Raw genomic sequence first — 16,662 nt, 5'->3', positions numbered from 1 at the left:
GCAGGCCTCCTGGTGAGCCACCCACTATCCTATTCACAGCCCTTGGGGGATCTGCTTTGGGACGGGCTTCAGGAGCAGGTTCTCAGGTGTGAGACCCCAGGTCTGTTGAAATGCAGATTCCCTGGCCCCCTGGTGAATCAGAACCCCTGGGGTGGGACCAGCACAATTAGCGGGTGCCCTGTTCCACCCCACCACAAACCCCCTCTACCCACAGGAGCCTGAGGCCTGTGGTGTCCCACAGACCCCTGTGGGGTGACAGTGCATGAATTGGCCTCCTGGGAGGCTAATTGCTTCCTTAATTGGCTGAGCTCGCTATGGGGAGCCTGCAAAGCCATGGGACTGGTTTGCCTGGTGGCTAATAACCAACTGATAAAGTGTTTCAAGCTGAAGCAGTTTATCAGAACGAGGCTCCAAGGGGGGCTTCTAGGGATGCCCGAGCCTCTGTCCCTGGCTGGAAGGCAGCGGGGAGGCAGCCTTGAGGTGCAGCTTCTACTGGGCACCTTCCTGGCCCCTACAGCCTGGGCTTGTCCCCAGCTGCCTTCCTGCTTCGATGCCTTTTTGCCCTAGGGAGCCTGAGCTCAATGGTATGGGTTCCTGACCTCTCTTTCATTCACTCATTCATTCATTCATTCATTCATTCATTCATTCCCCACTCACCTGTTTTGAGCCAAGTCCCATGCCAGGCAGTGGGACTCAGACCTGGCTCAGGCATGGTCTGTGCATGGAGGGCAGACAGATGCACACCCAGATTATGGACTGCATGTCTGGGTCCTACAGTGGGCCCTGCCTGTACCCCGCCCCACAGTCTTGGTTCTGCCTGTCTCTGCCCCCATCCCCCACCCTGCCCTGTCACCCTATCATGTTGCCACTCAGTCCCTGGCCTGACCTCGATGGATGTCCACCTCGGGGCTGGCCGCGACCCCCTAGACCCCTAGGAAGAGAGATGGAAGAAGGGAGAGAGATGGAGAGGAAGAGATCTCACTTGGGAACGTTCCCACTTCTGCCAGCAGGTGGCGCCATGGGCACAGGACAACCAGGGACACCCCGCGCAGGGAGTGCCACCATTAGCGCAGGACCTTCCTGCTGGCACCTGCAACCGGGGACCTCCAGTGGTTACCCTCCTGGTCGGCTTGTCTTCCGGGGAGACATTTGTGCCACATGCCCAAGCCTAACAAGGCCTTGGCACACGGTGGACAGGGAACAAATGTTTGTGTGAAAAATGGAGTCACCTTAATTTTGTTGTCCCCCCACCCCCACCCTCACCCCAGCTGTTCGGACTATTCTTCAGTGTGGCAGGGCTGGAAAGGGGGACGCTTGCTGCCTTCCCCACCCTCCAATGGAGCTTAGCAGGAAAGTCTTGCCTCTTGTTAGGTGTTGTCCAGTGAATTCCGACTCATAGCTACCCTATGTGACAGAGTAGAACTGCACCATAGGGTTTTCTTGGCTGTATTCTTTACAGGAGCAGGTCGCCAGGTCTTTTCTTCTGCAGAGTCACTGGGTGGGTTCAAACCGCCAAAAGGGCTGAACCATTAGGCCACCAGGGCTCATTAAGTCTTGCCTGGCTCTGGGCATCTATCCAGTAAAAAAGGCCCCAGATTCTGGTCCCAGTGTGCCTCTGATTCCCTCTGTGGCCTGACCAAGTCATTTAGTGTCTTTTCTCCATCACTACAATTGTAAAATGAGGGTTACGACCAGCCCACCAGCCTTGCTAGAGGAATCAGGTGAGTTAACAGGATATCACAGTGGTTAAACGCTCAGTCGCGGGAGTTCCAATCCACTGCTTACTCGCTGTGTGACCTTGGTCAGCTGGCTCATGCACGCTGAAATACAGCTCCCTCATCCGTAAAATAGGGACAACGTTAACAGCTGCCCACACACACGGCTTCTGTGAGATTCAAGTCGTCGGTACGGGAAAAGCCTTTACAACAGTGCCTGACGTAGAAGAAATGCTTAATAAGCAGCCATAAATACAAGGGAGCTTGAACTGAGAAGAAGCTTGGGACCCTCCCAGCAGCATGCAGGGTGAATGTCCTCTGGATGGGCTTGCTTATCACCAGTGACAGAGACCTCATCTCTTCTCAAGGAAGGAAGCCAGTCCGTTGTGGGTCAGCTCAGCTCACAGTTAGATAGGTGCCAAATCCAACCTATCAGCCTAGTGGTCATGTCCACTCCCAGAGTGGGGCGTTGGGTCAATGCCACCCAACTACCGGGCTACTACATGGTTCAAGGGAGTCCCCAAGAGAAAATCTGGGTGCTGCTAGGACGGGCCCTCCACACCCACCCTTTCTAATGTGAAGGTGCTTGAGAGGGAGGATGGAAGGAACCAGGAGTCTATTGACCAGCCCCTGGTGGCCTAGACAGTGGGGACCACGAGGACAGGAGGAGGAGAAAGGCTGGTGGTCTCAGCCACAGGTTACTGTGAAGGCTGCTCCTGAGGCTAGAGCCTTTGGGGAAGGAGGAAGTGATATCCACAGCAGGGGAATGGAGGGGAGCGGCCCCTTCCCCCAGCACTTCTGCTTCCCGTGCACCTCCACAGGCAGCTACTTTGAGAGGAAAGGCCCAGAAGGCCCAGCAGCTGGTGACCCTAATGCCTATAACCTACAACGGGGCAGCCTCGCAGGCACTTGGAAATTTTGTCTGCGGGTCTGTTTCCCTTCCTAGGTAGGGAGTGCCTTGAGGGCAAAATCACAGCTTATGGACCACCATGTACCACGCAGCACACAGTAGGCACTTAAGTGTTTGTGGAACTAAACTGAAAATGAAGGCCAACAATTGTGGCCCAGTTTGGAAGCCTTGGGAGCACAGGGGAAGTCTGCTCTCTCCCATCCCCCCACCCCATTTCCTTGCCAAATTCCTCTTCCTTCTGGGCTGTTACCTCTTCCATGAAGCCTTGCTGGGCACCCCTGCTCCCTCCGCTCCAGGTAATTCACTTCTTCCCCTGCCTTCCTCCTTGTCCTGGACACACTTCAGCATTGAGGTGGGCTAGAGTAGCAGTTAGGCGCACAGGCACTGGGGCCCCTTCAGACCACATTATTTTAACCTCCCTGTGCCTCAGTTTCCTCATCTGTAAAATGAAGTGATTGTAGTACCAACCTCATAGGATGGCAGTGAAACCTTGTTGGTTAGTAGATTAAAAGTGCTTTGAACAGTGTCCGGCATTGAGTAACTGCTCTGAAAGTGCTAGCTAGGCTAGTACTACATTGTAACGGGATGGTCACTTGCTCACACTGGGCATGCACTCCTCAAGCTGGGGTCTTTCATGTCTGCATCCTTCTGCTGAGGCCAGTGCCCAGCCCAGAGCAGGCACTGGGCAAAATCTGAATAAATGGAATGATGAATGGATGGAGAGGTGGTTGGACAGATGGATGGGTGGGTGGGTGAATGGACAAATGGATGGATGATGGGTGGTTGGGTAGGAGGATAGATGTATAGTGGATGGATGGATGGATGGATGGATGGATGGATGGATGGATGGATGGATGGATGGATGGATGGATGGATGGATGGATGGATGGATGGATGGATGGATGGATGGATGGATGGATGGGTGGATGGGTGGATGGGTGGCTGGGTGGCTGGGTGGGTGGGTGGGAGGGTGGAGGGATGGAGGGATGGAGGGATGGATGGGTGGATGGGTGGATGGGTGGGTGGATGGATGGATGGGTGGGTGGATGGGTGGGAGGATGGGTAGATGGGTGGATGGATGAATGGTTAAATGGGTGGGTAAATGAGTGGGTGGCTGGGTGGATGGACAAATAGATGAATGGATGATGGGTGGATGGATGGATGGATGGATGGATGGATGGATGGATGGATGGATGGATGGATGGATGGATGGATGGATGGGTGGCTGGGTGGGTGGGAGGATGGGTGGATGGGTGGATGGAGGGATGGAGGGATGGAGTGATGGAGGGATGGAGGGATGGATGGGTGGATGGGTTGGTGGCTGGGTGGGTGGGTGGGTGGGAGGGTGGGTGGATGGGTGGATGGGTTGGTGGCTGGGTGGCTGGGTGGGTAGGTGGGTGGGAGGGTGGGTGGATGAAGGGATGGAGGGATGGAAGGATGGAGGGATGGAGGGATGGAGGGATGGATGGATGGATGGATGGATGGGTGGATGGGTGGATGGGTGGGTGGCTGGGTGGGTGGGAGGATGGGTGGGAGGGTGGGTGGATGGGTGGATGGAGGGATGGAGGGATGGATGGATGGATGGGTGGGTGGGTGGGTGGGTGGATGGATGGATGGGTGGGTGGATGGGTGGGAGGGTGGGTAGATGGGTGGATGGATGAATGGTTAAATGGGTGGGTAGATGAGTGGGTGGCTGGATGGATGGACAAATAGATGAATGGATGATGGGTGGATGACTGGATGGATGGATGGATGGGTGGGTGGATGGATGAGTGGATGGGCGGTGGGTAGATGGGTGGGTGGATGGATGGATGGACAAATGAATGGAGAGATGGGTGGACAGAAAGACCGACGGGTGGCTGATTGGAAGTGAGCAAGTGGCTAAAATGTGTTGGGAAGCCTAGCAGAGCCATGTTCCCTCTGTTCCTCCTTCAGCCTCTGGGGCCTTTGATTGGCTTATCTGCAGTCCCCGGGAGGACACGGGGTGAGAGAAGCAGACAGATCCAAGAGCAGCAAGTTCACTGCTTAGCAGCCGCTTGAGCAAAAACCTTGCTGGAAAGGAGATCAAAATTTTGACAAAAACGAGGTTTCTGAATGTGCTGTGGTTTCGTTTCCATGATCCTGGTTCCTGGGGCTAATCAGGGCCAGACCGGGCTCCCTGCCCAGGGCCACCCCTGCCTCTTCCCAGGAGGCTGTGGGGCAAGGTGTCTCAGAAGTTGAGAATAACCCAGGACCCCAGCCTCTTCTTCTCTAGTCACACTCCACCTGGTGCTCTGCAGCCCTCCTCCCACTCCACCCCCAGAGCCCAGCCATCCCACTGGGACCTGGTGAGGGCCTGCTATGTGCCAGGTGCAATGTTAGGCACTCATCTTCCCACCAGCCTGGAAGCCCCACTTTACACCCACCCACCCACCCACCCTTCCATCCATCCATCCATCCGTCCATCCGTCCGTCCATCTATCCATCCATCCACCCATCCAATCCACCCAACCAATCCACCCATCCACCCACCCATCCATCCACCCATCCATCCAACCATCGTTCCGTCCATCCGACCGTCCATCCGTCCATACACTCATTTCCCAATATGTATGGACACATACCACATGGCAGCTCTGTGCTAGCCATAGGACATGCTAAGATGAGTGAAGCCAACAGGAGACTCGGCAGCCAAAAGTCCAAGTTCCAGGTGTACAGGGGGCTGGGGGCTCCAGGAGTGCAGGGCTGGAGCATGAAGAGCACGACCGGGTGGGGGGACCTGGAGGTCTTTGTCCACGAGGCAGGGCAGCACCAGGGCAGGCAGGCAAGCAGCAAAGAGCTGGCACCTGGGGCTGAAGCGGAGGCAGTGCCAGCATTGCCTGGCATCTCTGCCTCGTCCCGACACCAAGCCATAAAGAGCTGCACGGCAGCACAGGCCGATGCCTTCACAGGGCTCCCTGGGAGTGTGAGCGCTAACGTGACGTCTATCACCACGGCATCGCGCTTAGACAGCCCGCACCCCAGGATCTCGGGCACAGCGTGAAGCAGATTATCTGTGACACATGTGATCATGCATCATAGTGATGGATCAACAGTCAATACCGCGGCCCCCTTGCTCCCACGACAGTGAGACTGTCTTCTGCTCATCTGTCTTCCTCACCTGGTGGGTGTCCCGCACCAGCCTGGGTCCTCCTGGAGGTGGTGGGAAATGGCTCTCCTCGTTCATCTGCAAAACAGCCCAGGGAGAGCAGTCGGGATTTGGGCCACACACCCAAACTGGACGGTGCTGTGCCATCACGGGGGGCTGCAGGCAAGGCACCTGGGCCCAGGTGAGGAGGCAGCAGGGGGTGGGGAGAAAGACTCAGCATCCCACCACCTGGGGGCAGATCCTGACCCACCCACCACCTTGAACGGGCAAATTGCTTAGCCACTCGGGGCTGTTGTTTTCTCTTTTGTAGAACTTGGATAATAACATTTATCCCAAGGGTCGGTGGGCACTAGGTGAGGAAGAGTTAGAAAGTGCAGGATGAGCTTCCTAAAGCTGCTGTAACCAGGGACCACACGCCGGCGCTTAAAGCAAGAGAACTGTATGGTCTCACAGTTCTGGGGGGTGGGAGCCTAAATCCAGGGTGTCGGCAGGGCCACGCTCTCTCCGAAGGCTCTAGGGGAAGACCCTTCCTCGTCTCCCAGCTTCTGATGGCCCCAGACGTTCCTTGGCTTGTGGCATCATTCCTGCCTCAGTCTCCCTGTCTCTTCTCTTCTATAACGACTCCACACAGATTGGATCAGGACCCACTCTGCTCCATGGGAACTAATTACATCTGCCAAACTGTTTCCAGGGAAGGCCCCGTTCACAGGTACAGGGGTACACATCTCTTCTGGGGGACTCAATTCAACTCACAGCAAGCGCCTAGCATCTGCTTCCTCCTGCTCCCTCTGCATGTTGGGGTGCCAGACCCTCCCACACAGCCCCTCGGCCCCCCTTCCTTCAAGCACATCGGTCCCCACACCCCCTCCAGCTAAACTCTCTGCTTGGCCTGGTGCTGGGCCGGATGGTACTGAGGGTGAGAGCCCCCGCCTTGTGGGAGACAGGGGCCGGCATTGAACAATTAAACGCCTGCGTGGTGGGGGCTGCCACGCGGAGCCAGATGGGGAAGCATTTGTGTGTCTCACTGGGTGGGGGGGTGAAGGTTTAGGGAAGCCACAGGAAGGAGTGGCATTTGCGGTGGTGGGTGGCGGTGTCCCTGAGCCTCTGTGGCAGGGCCCATGGTGGCCCTCGCTGGCCAACGCCAGGCAGCTGCCACCAAGAGGCGTTGGACATTCTCAGGAGTTGAGAAGTGTAGACCCTGCCCCTTCCCCTGACAGCCTGCCTCTTCCCCTATTCCCCTAACCACTTCGACCCCCACCCCCTCCTCTTTGATAAGCACATTATCAAAGGGTCCTGGAATCTCTTGGAGGGGAAGTTTGGGTGAATGTGGTCTTTGTCTTCAAAGGGTTTCAGAAGCGAGGCACTTAACTGAGCCTTGAGTTACTCCTGGGAGCTCTGTGGCCTTCTCTGTCACCTGAAGCACTCTGGGCCGGCTACCTCCACAAAGGCTCCCAGGAGGGCGGAGAGGGCTCTGGCTTCCGGAGGCCCCGGGCCCAGCCCAGCTCTCCTCCCGGCTGTGTGGCCTGGACAAGCCTGGGCCCTGATTCCTCATGTGCCAGCCCGCCCAGCCAGGGTGCTGCAGTCAGGCTTAGAGCTGAAAATCCGGGGTGAGTATAGGAGACTGAGGGAGGCCTGAGGAAGCATCAGGGCGCCGGGGAGGAGCCTGGCGCGCCAGAAGGGGAACTGCTGCTGCCAGCGGGCTGTCCTTTCCAGGAACAAAAGAGGAAGGAGGGACAGGGACCCCAGCCTTCCCCACGAAGAGACCTGGTCTCTGTGGCGGTGGGTCCGCCCTGGACCCCCGGCGCCCACGCGGCCCACTCATGACCTCCAGGCTCCTGGGTTTGCTCCTGTTCTCCTGGACCCTGCAGCTCGGAGGTATGTCTGTCTCCTTCGCACGTCCTCTCACTTGGCACATCACACAGCTACGTGGCTAATTCCTGGGACCTGTCTCTGGGGACTTGCTGGCTGCTGTTTGAACATCACAGACTTCACAGGGGAAACCTTCAGGGACCCAGAAGATGTTTAGCTAATGCCTTGCCAAGGTGGCTTTGAGAGGGGTGGGAGCAGTCCTTACCCCACAGGGCTGTGTTAACAGCCTCCTTCCAGGCACAGCCTGACCTCTGAGGTACTTGAAGGAGGTAGGTGGGTGTTCCTGTGGCCAGAAGGACCAGGGGTTAGTGGGGACAGACAGCCCGCCGCCCGAGCAATCAGCCACGAATGCCACTGCGGTGGAACTGGGGGGATGGGGGGGACAGGTAGTTCTCGGATTTGAAACTGCGGCAGAGCCATCTTTGGTATTCCTGCTGGGGTTCACCATGGAGAGGCAGGGAGGCCAGCAGCCAGCCACAGAGCACTGCACCCTGGGGATACAAGACTGTCTCTGTCATCAGAGAGGGTGGCACCCCTGCTTCCTGAAGTACAACCAGAGGCCAAGTCCTTATCACAAAAGATACGTGTTTTCAGGGGTCCATACTGATCCCCCTTTCTGACCCCAGAAAACCTCAGTTGCCGGGTGGCCTGGATCCTGGTCCTCGGGCGAGTTCACCCAGGTCAGAGAGCCCCCAGGAGTGCTCCCTTCTGCCCAGTCTCACTGGGGGCACTGCTGAGTAGGTTCTTGCTCTCTGTCCCTCCCTGGCCTGGGCATCTGCCAGCCTCTTCCATTCCAGGGTGGAGGCTAGGCTCCAGTCTTTCACATTCACTTCAACTTTCCCCATTTGACTTCACCCCTTGCCTTTCATTTATACCATAAGTAATGACAATTATTATCATCATCACAAACTCACCTCTATGGGGCACTTACACTATGCTAGATGTCTCCGGGTGGTGCAGACAGTGAATATGATTGGCTGCTAACCAAAAGGTTAGTGGTTCAAGTCCACACAGAGGTGCCTTGGGAGAAAGGCCTGGTGGTCTATTTCTGAAAAACCAGACACTGAAAACCCTATGGAGCACAGTTCTGTTCTGACACACATGGGGTCGCCGTGAGTCATGAGTCGGAGCCAACTGGATGACAACTGGTTTTAACTGGTTTCACGGTGCTCGGTGCTTCCCACTCACTCAGCCCACCCTTGTAGCCCCCCTCAGGGTATGCAGTATCCTCATTAGCACTACTTTGAGGACAGGGAAATTGAGGCCAAGGATCCCAAGTGACTTTCCCAAGGCCTATGGGGTGAGCAGACGCAGGTTCAGACCCAGGTCGGCCCGAGCCTGGAGCCAGGGCCTCAGCTGATGGGCTTGGGGGCTCCTCCTCAACTCTCTTTGCAAAGATCATTCTTCACAGAAAAATGTCACCCCCTGGGGGGCACACGCTGACCTGTCCCCACCACAGGCCCTTTGTGAGTGCATCCATCTCATCCTGTGTCCCTTTCTCCACCCCGCCAGTGACGGCCCCCAGATGTATGGCTTGTTGGTGACAACGCCCCTGACCTCACCCTTGGCTATCTTTAACCTCATTTCCCCAAGTTCCCGTCATTTCTCTCTGTGTGGTCCTCCTCCCCAAGAGGAAACCAGGTACATCCGGGTAACCTGTGTCAGAGTCCTCCATAAGTAAGGTAAAAACCCCGTTGCCATCAGGTCAATTCCAATTCATAGCAACCCTATAGGACAGAGTAGAACTGCTCCATAGGGTTTCCAAGGAGCGCCTGGTGGATTCGAACTGCCAACATTTTGGTTAGCCGGTGAGCTCGTCACCACCACGCCGCCAGGGCTTACCTGTGATCCCTTACTAATCTGTAGTGAACAATTTCACATTTTTTCACCACCTCAAAGATTCTGCTTCTAGGCTGGCATCTGTCTCTCTCCCAATCCCACAGCGTCTTCCTACAAAACCAAAGCCTCCTCAAATGTACAATCCCTGACAGGGAACGGGGTACAGCAAGCAAGGTAAGCACGGGCTTACTTGTGCTTACTCACCAATCTGTAGTGAACAGTTTCACACACTTTGCATCAAATCAAAGATGTGAAACCCACGTGAAATTGTTCCCTATGGATTAGTAAGTAAGCACAAGTAAGCCGGTGCTTACTTTGCTTATTAGTTAACCTGCCTCTGCCAGAAACTAAGGAGAAGAGGCTTTGTGGGGCGCCGGCAGCCCACAAGCTGTTTTGTAACAGCCTCCACTGCAAAGAGAAACAACCTTTTCCCCTATTGCCGAAAGTGGTTTTACAAAAGAGAAGTTCCTTGGGCTCTTTCATAAGAGGTGAAAACCCACATGGGTCTCATGGAACCCTGGAGAGCGGCAGGCAGGCCCCTTTATTTCCTGGTCCTACTGGGGGGCTGGGGGTCCGGCTTTGTTTCTCTATCGCTGCGTGCCCCTCCCCCATTCTCTTTTCCCTGAGCTTCCAGGGGTTTAATGGCAGGAATCCCACTTCCTCCACAGCCTCCAAAACCCCCCTGACTTCAGCCATCATCAGCCGTGGTGCAGCCACGTCCTCTCCGCCTGCCAGCACCAGACACAACTGTTGCTCTGAGCTGTGTCCTCAGGGAATCTCAGAGGCAGAGTCCTCACTGAGGTCCAGGGTCACCGTGTATGTGTGGTGTCCCTGAACCATGTATGATCTGGGGTTAAGGGTGCAGGCCAGGAGTGTTCAGCCTGGGCTTGAATCTGAGCTCTGTTGCTCACCTCGGGGCCCTGGGCATGTCACTTAATGTAGCGGTGCCTCAATTGCCTCATCTATTCAATGGCTACAATGACAATGCCTGCCTCGCAGGATGTCCTGAGGACGTAGTGCTGGCTCTGTGCTTAGTGCGCAATGAATATCAGCCACCTGCCAGCCTAGTAAAGCCAATCAAAATGTGAAATTTGCTCAGACCTGCTCTGAACCTTGACAACACCCACTGGCTCTCCTTTGGAGTCACCCCGTACTTTCTGCTGTTCTCCAGCCCACTCTGGGATTGAGCCCCAGGACCTCGCTTGCTCCCAGCCCTCCTCCTCCTTCTCCTGGTCTCCTGAGCTCTCTACAAACTCCACTCTTTTCAGAGGTCCCGAAGGCACTGATAGTCTCATGGGCAGCTGCTCTCCCATAAAAGGCAAGCCATCCAAGCCCATGGCACCTGTCTCACCCTACTTCCACCAGGCCTCAGTCACTCCCAAGGGCTTTGGGACCAGACAGACCTGAGTTTGAGTCCAGCCTCCTTCTCTTGAATGCTGTGTGACCTTGGGCAAGTTACATAACCTTTCTGAGCCTCAGTTCCCTCATCAAACGTCAGTTCCCTTTCTCTTCTGGGCCTTTCCAGCCTCTTGGCTGTATTTATTTCTCAGAAATCCTTGGGGAGGACCAGCTCTAGGCACTGGGGGGACAGGGAGGGAACAGGCCACAGCCCCACTCTCAGTCTCATGGAGACCATGAGACTTGGCCCAGAACATGGCTGGGGGTAAGTTACTGACCAGGTTGGCTTGCCCTCCCCGCTTCTCTGGGCTCAGGTGCCACTCACTGCTTCCTTTGTCACCTTAAGGACGGTCAGCAGCCACTGCCTTTTCCTGCCTCTCTTCTGCAGCTCCGGCCTCTGTCACCATCGGCCCCTGCTTTTCATCTTTGTCTAGTCCTGGTAAAGAGCCAACTAGGTGCGCGGGGGAGGAGGCCAGAGCTGGAGGGTACGGGCAGGTCCAGCATGAATAACGATGGAAGGCAGGAAAACAGAGCGGGGAGTGGACAGTGAGAGGTTCTGATGGACCAAGCAGTGGGATATGAAACCTTTCTGAGTGGATTATAAATACCTGTCAGGTAGGGGTTCAGGCGCTGGTCCGATAGGTTATATCATCATTGCTTTCTCTTTTCTAATTGTGAGATATAAAAGGTAGAGAAATAGATAGGGCCATCAAGTCGGCTCCGGCTCATAGCGATCCTTGTACAACGGAACAAAGTGTTGCCCAGTCTTGAGTCATCTTCATGATCGCCAGCATGTCTGAGACCATCATTACATCTATGGTACCAGTGCATCTCAACAAGGGTCTCCCCCGCCCTCGCTGGCCTTCCTTCACCAAACACCATGTCATCTTCTAGTGACTGATCCCTCCTGATGACGTGACCTGTCCAAAGCAAACAAATTAGACAATGTTCTGTTTTCCTCGGCTCATCTTCGGAAGTAGATGGCCAGGCTTTTCTTCCTACTCTGTCTTAGTCTAGACACTCTGCTGAAACCTGTCTACCATGGGTGACCCTGCTGATATTTGGAATATGGTGACATAGCTTCCAGCGTCACAATAACAGGCAAGCCACCACAGTACAACAAACTCACAGACGGATGGTGGCGTGAGATATAATACAGACACAGAAAAGTACAGTGTTGTGTAATAAATACTATAAAACAAAGTCTGTGGAACCACCACCTGGGTCAGAAAGAGAAACTTGCCAGTGCCACAGAGCCGCCTTCCCTCACGCCAAAGACAGCCCTTCCTCCCCTCAGAGGGACCACCCTTCTGACTTTTAGGACACTAGCTTCCTGGCATGTCTTTTTAGTTTCATCATTTATTACTTATCCCTAAACTGTACAGACTAGTTTTGCCGGGTTTTGAACTTTATATAGTCTGAATGACACTGTGTGTATTCTCTTGCGACCTGCTTCTTTCACGAAACATTAGCTCTTTTAAGATATATCTAGTCGATGGTGGGAGTCCCTGGGAGGTGCAAACGGTTAATGCCCTCGGCTGACGATTGGAGGTCACCCTGAGGCACCTTGGAAGAAAGCCCTGGCGGTAAATATTTCTGAAAATTCAGCCATGGAAAACTCTGTGGAGCACAGTTTTACTCTGACACACATGGGGTCGCCGTGAGTCAGAAAATCACGACGGCAGCTGGTTGGTTTTAGTCAACGATGCAGCTGTAGTTTGCTTACTTTTTGTTGCCATAGACCAGGGGTCTCAAATCACGGCCCGTGGGCCAAATCCAGGCCACCGCCTGTTTTTGTATGGCCTGTGAGCTAAGCCTGGTTTTTTTATTTTTAATGGTTGAAAAACTCAAAAGAAAATTCCATGACATGTGAAAATTGTACAAAATTACAAATTCCATGTCTATAAATAAAGTTTTATTGTAACCCAGCCACTCTCATTGTTCACATATTGTCTATGGCAGATTGGGGCAATTGTTTCAAAGACGCCTGGCCTGCCAAGCCTAAAATATTTACTCCTCAGCCCTTTACCGAAAACACGTGGGGATCCTTGTTGTGGAGGGTGCCATTCAATGCGTATGCTGCCATTTCTTTATCTGCTGGGCTCCCAGCTTGGGCTGCGAACACTGCGTGTGGTCTGTGGGCACACCGATTAGGGGACGTTTTCCCGTGAGGCTACTTCTGTCTTCCCTGTCCGCCTCCCACCCGGACAGCGAACTTCCAGAGGGGGTACTTGCGAACTCAGTCAACTCCTAGCATAACGGGGTGAATTCCCTCAGCCACAGACAACCCCAGAACCAGCTCTGAGAGAGTGGAAGGAGGCATCACCAGGAGAGGTGCCTGGAGGAAGAGAGGAAGAGACAGAAAGTCTAGGCAGTACTCCTGGTGCAGGAGTGCTCAGTGAACGTGGACCAGAAACAGAATCTGACCCACCACACGCTGTGGGTTTAGGTGGGGGACATGTTCGTGGGAGTGTAGGCGCAGCACTGGGGTAGGGGGCAAGGGAGTGGACGTGAGGTCAGTAGGCAGTGTTTCTGGGTTTGGGCCTGGGTTGATCCTAGAAGAGCTTGGTTAGCCCAACCGCTCCACTCTTCCGCTTCCTCACCGTGCCCTGGAGCTTAGCACCCTCCTTCTGCACCGACAGCAGGGAGGCACATCTAGTACCACCAATGGCCTCAAGGCTAGCCACCCTGAGACCCTCAGAGGTATCGGCCTTCAGGTCGGGGTGAGAAGGACACAGTGACCTACAGGACTCAGGGCCTAACTCCCCAGGGCAGGGTGAGTGTGTACCTGGCACACCCGGCCCCTCTGGCCCCTGCTGCCATTGTCTTCTCTAGCCACCCCCAGGACTCAAGATCCTCAAAGGTCCAGGATCTCACCACAGCCTCCCCACTGCAGGCAACAGTGACTCCTGCCCCCTGAACACACCCAAGACATAGCCCTGACACTGCCTTTGCCAGAATGTGAGTTCCTGGAAGGCAGGGCCAGGCCAGAGTCACCCCTCCCAGCCGTGTCCAGCAGGAAGGCTGGCATGGAGTAGGGGCTGCAGGACCTGGCTGTTCTTGGCCTCCAGGGTCTATCTGATGAGTCGTGCCTGGGGGTTGGGGAATTGAAAGTTGCGCAGGGAGCCTGGAAAAGCGGAAAGGGGCGTGTGGTGGGCCTGGTGTGGTATCTGTTCCTCTCTTGCCTGAGGACTGCGTGGGGCTGTGGATGAGAAAGAGGAGGGCAGAAGCCAGAGCCCCTGTGAGGCTCTGGGCCAGATCTTGCTTGCTGCTGACGAGCAGTGGTAGGGTGTCACCGAGGGCAGCCCAGGCTCAACAACAGGGTTGGTCTTTCATCAAATGGTCCAGTTCTCCTATGGTCAGGGAGGTACTAGCTTACAGGTTGGTCATAGGCTTTATGGACACATCTCTGAAGGCCTCTTGGCAACATGTATCAAAATTCAAAACATGCTTATTGTTAGTTGCCATGGAATCAGCTCCGACACATGGCAAACTTATGTGTAACAGAATGAAATGTTGCCCAGTCTTGTGACATCTCCACGATCTTTGATATGTTTGAGACCATTGTTGAGGCTACTGTGTCAATACATCTCATTGAAGGTTTCCCTCATTTTCACTGACTCTCTACTTTACCAAACATGATGTCCTTTTCCAGTGATTGGTCTTTCTTGATGATGTGTCCAAAGTAAGCAAGATGAAATCTTGCCATTCTCACTTCTAAGGAGCATTTCTTCTAAGACAGATTTGTTCATTCTTCTGGCAGTCCACAGCATATTCAATATTCTTCACCAACACTACAGTTCAAATGCGTCAAAACATGCCACCTTTTGAGTTGGCAACGCCCTTTCTTGGACCTTATCCTAAGGCCTGAGGGAATCCAGAGACAACGTGTATACATGCAGTGCAATGGGTTTCTCTTTATATGTGGCCTTTCTGGCCCTGGATTTGTAGTTCTGCCAAGATGATTTGCTAGAGCACAATCTTGCAAAGGGATTGGACGGTTTACTATGCATATAAGGTGCCTGTGGCCTACCAAGGGGATCGGTCAGTTTGTGGTCTTGGTGGGAAGAGTAGGCTTATAAAAGAGCCAATCCCACAGAGGTTCAGGGGGACCTCACTAGCATCGAAAGGAAGAGCCTGGAGCAGAGCGTGTCCTTTGGACCCAGGGTTCCTGCACTGAGAACCTCCTAGACCCAGGAGACAGCACATGTGGCAGGAGGCCAGCACTAGACAGCTGCAGTGGGCTGTGCAGTGGGCTTTCCAACCCATGGAGCAAGAAAGCTGAGTGCCTTCGGGCAGGAGATTTGCTGACAGAGTGGGGTACCTCTAGGCACTTTGCAAAGCTAAAGAGCTGTAATGCTTGCCCGAGTGGTAGTAGAAGCCAGGCCCTAGCAAGGGCTGGTGACAGAAGCTGGATCACAGCCTGCTGGCTAGCATGGCCAAGAATTTGCTGAAAGCTGTCTTGGTCGGAAGCTGTCCTGTCTGACGAAGTGTATCCTATATCCCTTTACTTTCAAGTTGATCCTGATCCTGAATTGCAAACTGTTACTTCCCTAGTAAGCCCCATAATTGTATGCATGGTCTGTGAGTTCTGTGTAGCCATTAGAACGAATTAATCAAACCCAGCAGAGAAATAGAGAGTGCGTGGGAGGGACAGCTGGTGTTAGAATTGGTAAAAAGGTTGGAGGGTGGAGGTATGTCTGACCTCCACCTCATAGGAATCAGCTTTGGGCCAATGATTCTTCTCATTCCTCCTCCTAAAGTTCGGCAAGGTCCAATGCCACCATATTACAATAAGAACAATCACCAAGGAGTCCACAGAACACAATTGCACACAACCTCACTGCTGTCCGCTGGCCCTGCAGGTACATTTAGATAAGACCCTTCCTTCCTACTGGTGCCCAGCTGCCCTTCTCTCCCTGGCCCCTGGCCCCACCCTGGAACTCCACTTTGGAGCCGTGCTGGGTAACTCCCAGTTCCTGAGGAAGCCAGCCTCTGAATCTTCGCTCCTGCTGCACCCTTGGCCTGGAAGATGTCCTCTCCATCTGGGGACATCCTACATGTCTGTCAAGCTCAAAGTCATAGGCTATCTTCTCTGCTAGGCTCTTTCTGGCCCCCTCTCCCAGTCCCTGACAAATCCAGTTGCCTAGGTCTCATGGGTGTATGCCGGTGGTTGGAAGCACAGGGGAGCCACTTTATGTTAGAGGTCTGTGGGGTGTGACTGAACTCACCTGGGGCAGGTGAGGGTGTGGGTAGAGTTAAGGAAGCAATATCCTGTTGTGATACATAGGGTTCAAACTGTGGTGTTCGTGAAGAATACTGAATATGCCATGGACTGCCAAAAGAACCAACAAATCCATCTTAGAAGGAATACAACCAGGATATTTCTTAGACATGAGGATGGTGAGACTTTGTCTTGCTTACTTTGGACAAGTTATCTGGAAAGACCAATTGCTAGAGAAGGATCATGGTTGGTAAAGTAGAGGTAGTCCCCGACTTATGATGTATTCAAGTCGTGACGAATCACACTTACAACCATCAGTGTAGCTGCAACATTGCATCTTCCTGGGAGGAAGTTACAGGAAAAAGCAGGCAGGGGATCTGGAAAACATTGCTGAGTTATGTGAACATGCTCCAAGCATTTGATCAGGATAATATGGTGGAAGGGATGGGTGAAAAACTGTCCATATGGCAAGAACACTGAGCTTAGAACTTGATATCACCGGTGTAGGACAGCTCACAGGTCATAAAGAAGGGGAATTGACAGATGAGGACTTGGTGGATTTTGAAGAGGAAAGAAATAA

General features: G+C 54.0%; 1 protein-coding gene across 1 annotated transcript in view; it reads left to right on the top strand.

The window, feature by feature from the left end:
- Window positions 1–7,470: 7,470 nt before the first annotated feature.
- The window catches only part of NFAM1 (NFAT activating protein with ITAM motif 1), a 41,203-nt gene continuing 32,011 nt past the window's right edge, over window positions 7,471–16,662 (top strand). Inside the window, exon 1 of the mRNA XM_049884542.1 lies at window positions 7,471–7,627. Coding sequence (XP_049740499.1) covers window positions 7,573–7,627 — 55 coding nt within the window. The 5' untranslated portion in view covers window positions 7,471–7,572. The remainder of the gene's footprint in view (window positions 7,628–16,662) is intronic.

This window comes from Elephas maximus, chromosome 4 (assembly GCF_024166365.1).
Source record: "Elephas maximus indicus isolate mEleMax1 chromosome 4, mEleMax1 primary haplotype, whole genome shotgun sequence".
NCBI lineage: Eukaryota > Metazoa > Chordata > Mammalia > Proboscidea > Elephantidae > Elephas > Elephas maximus.
The sequence above is the reverse complement of the archived record's forward strand: the minus strand, read 5'-3'. Positions and strand labels throughout refer to the sequence as shown.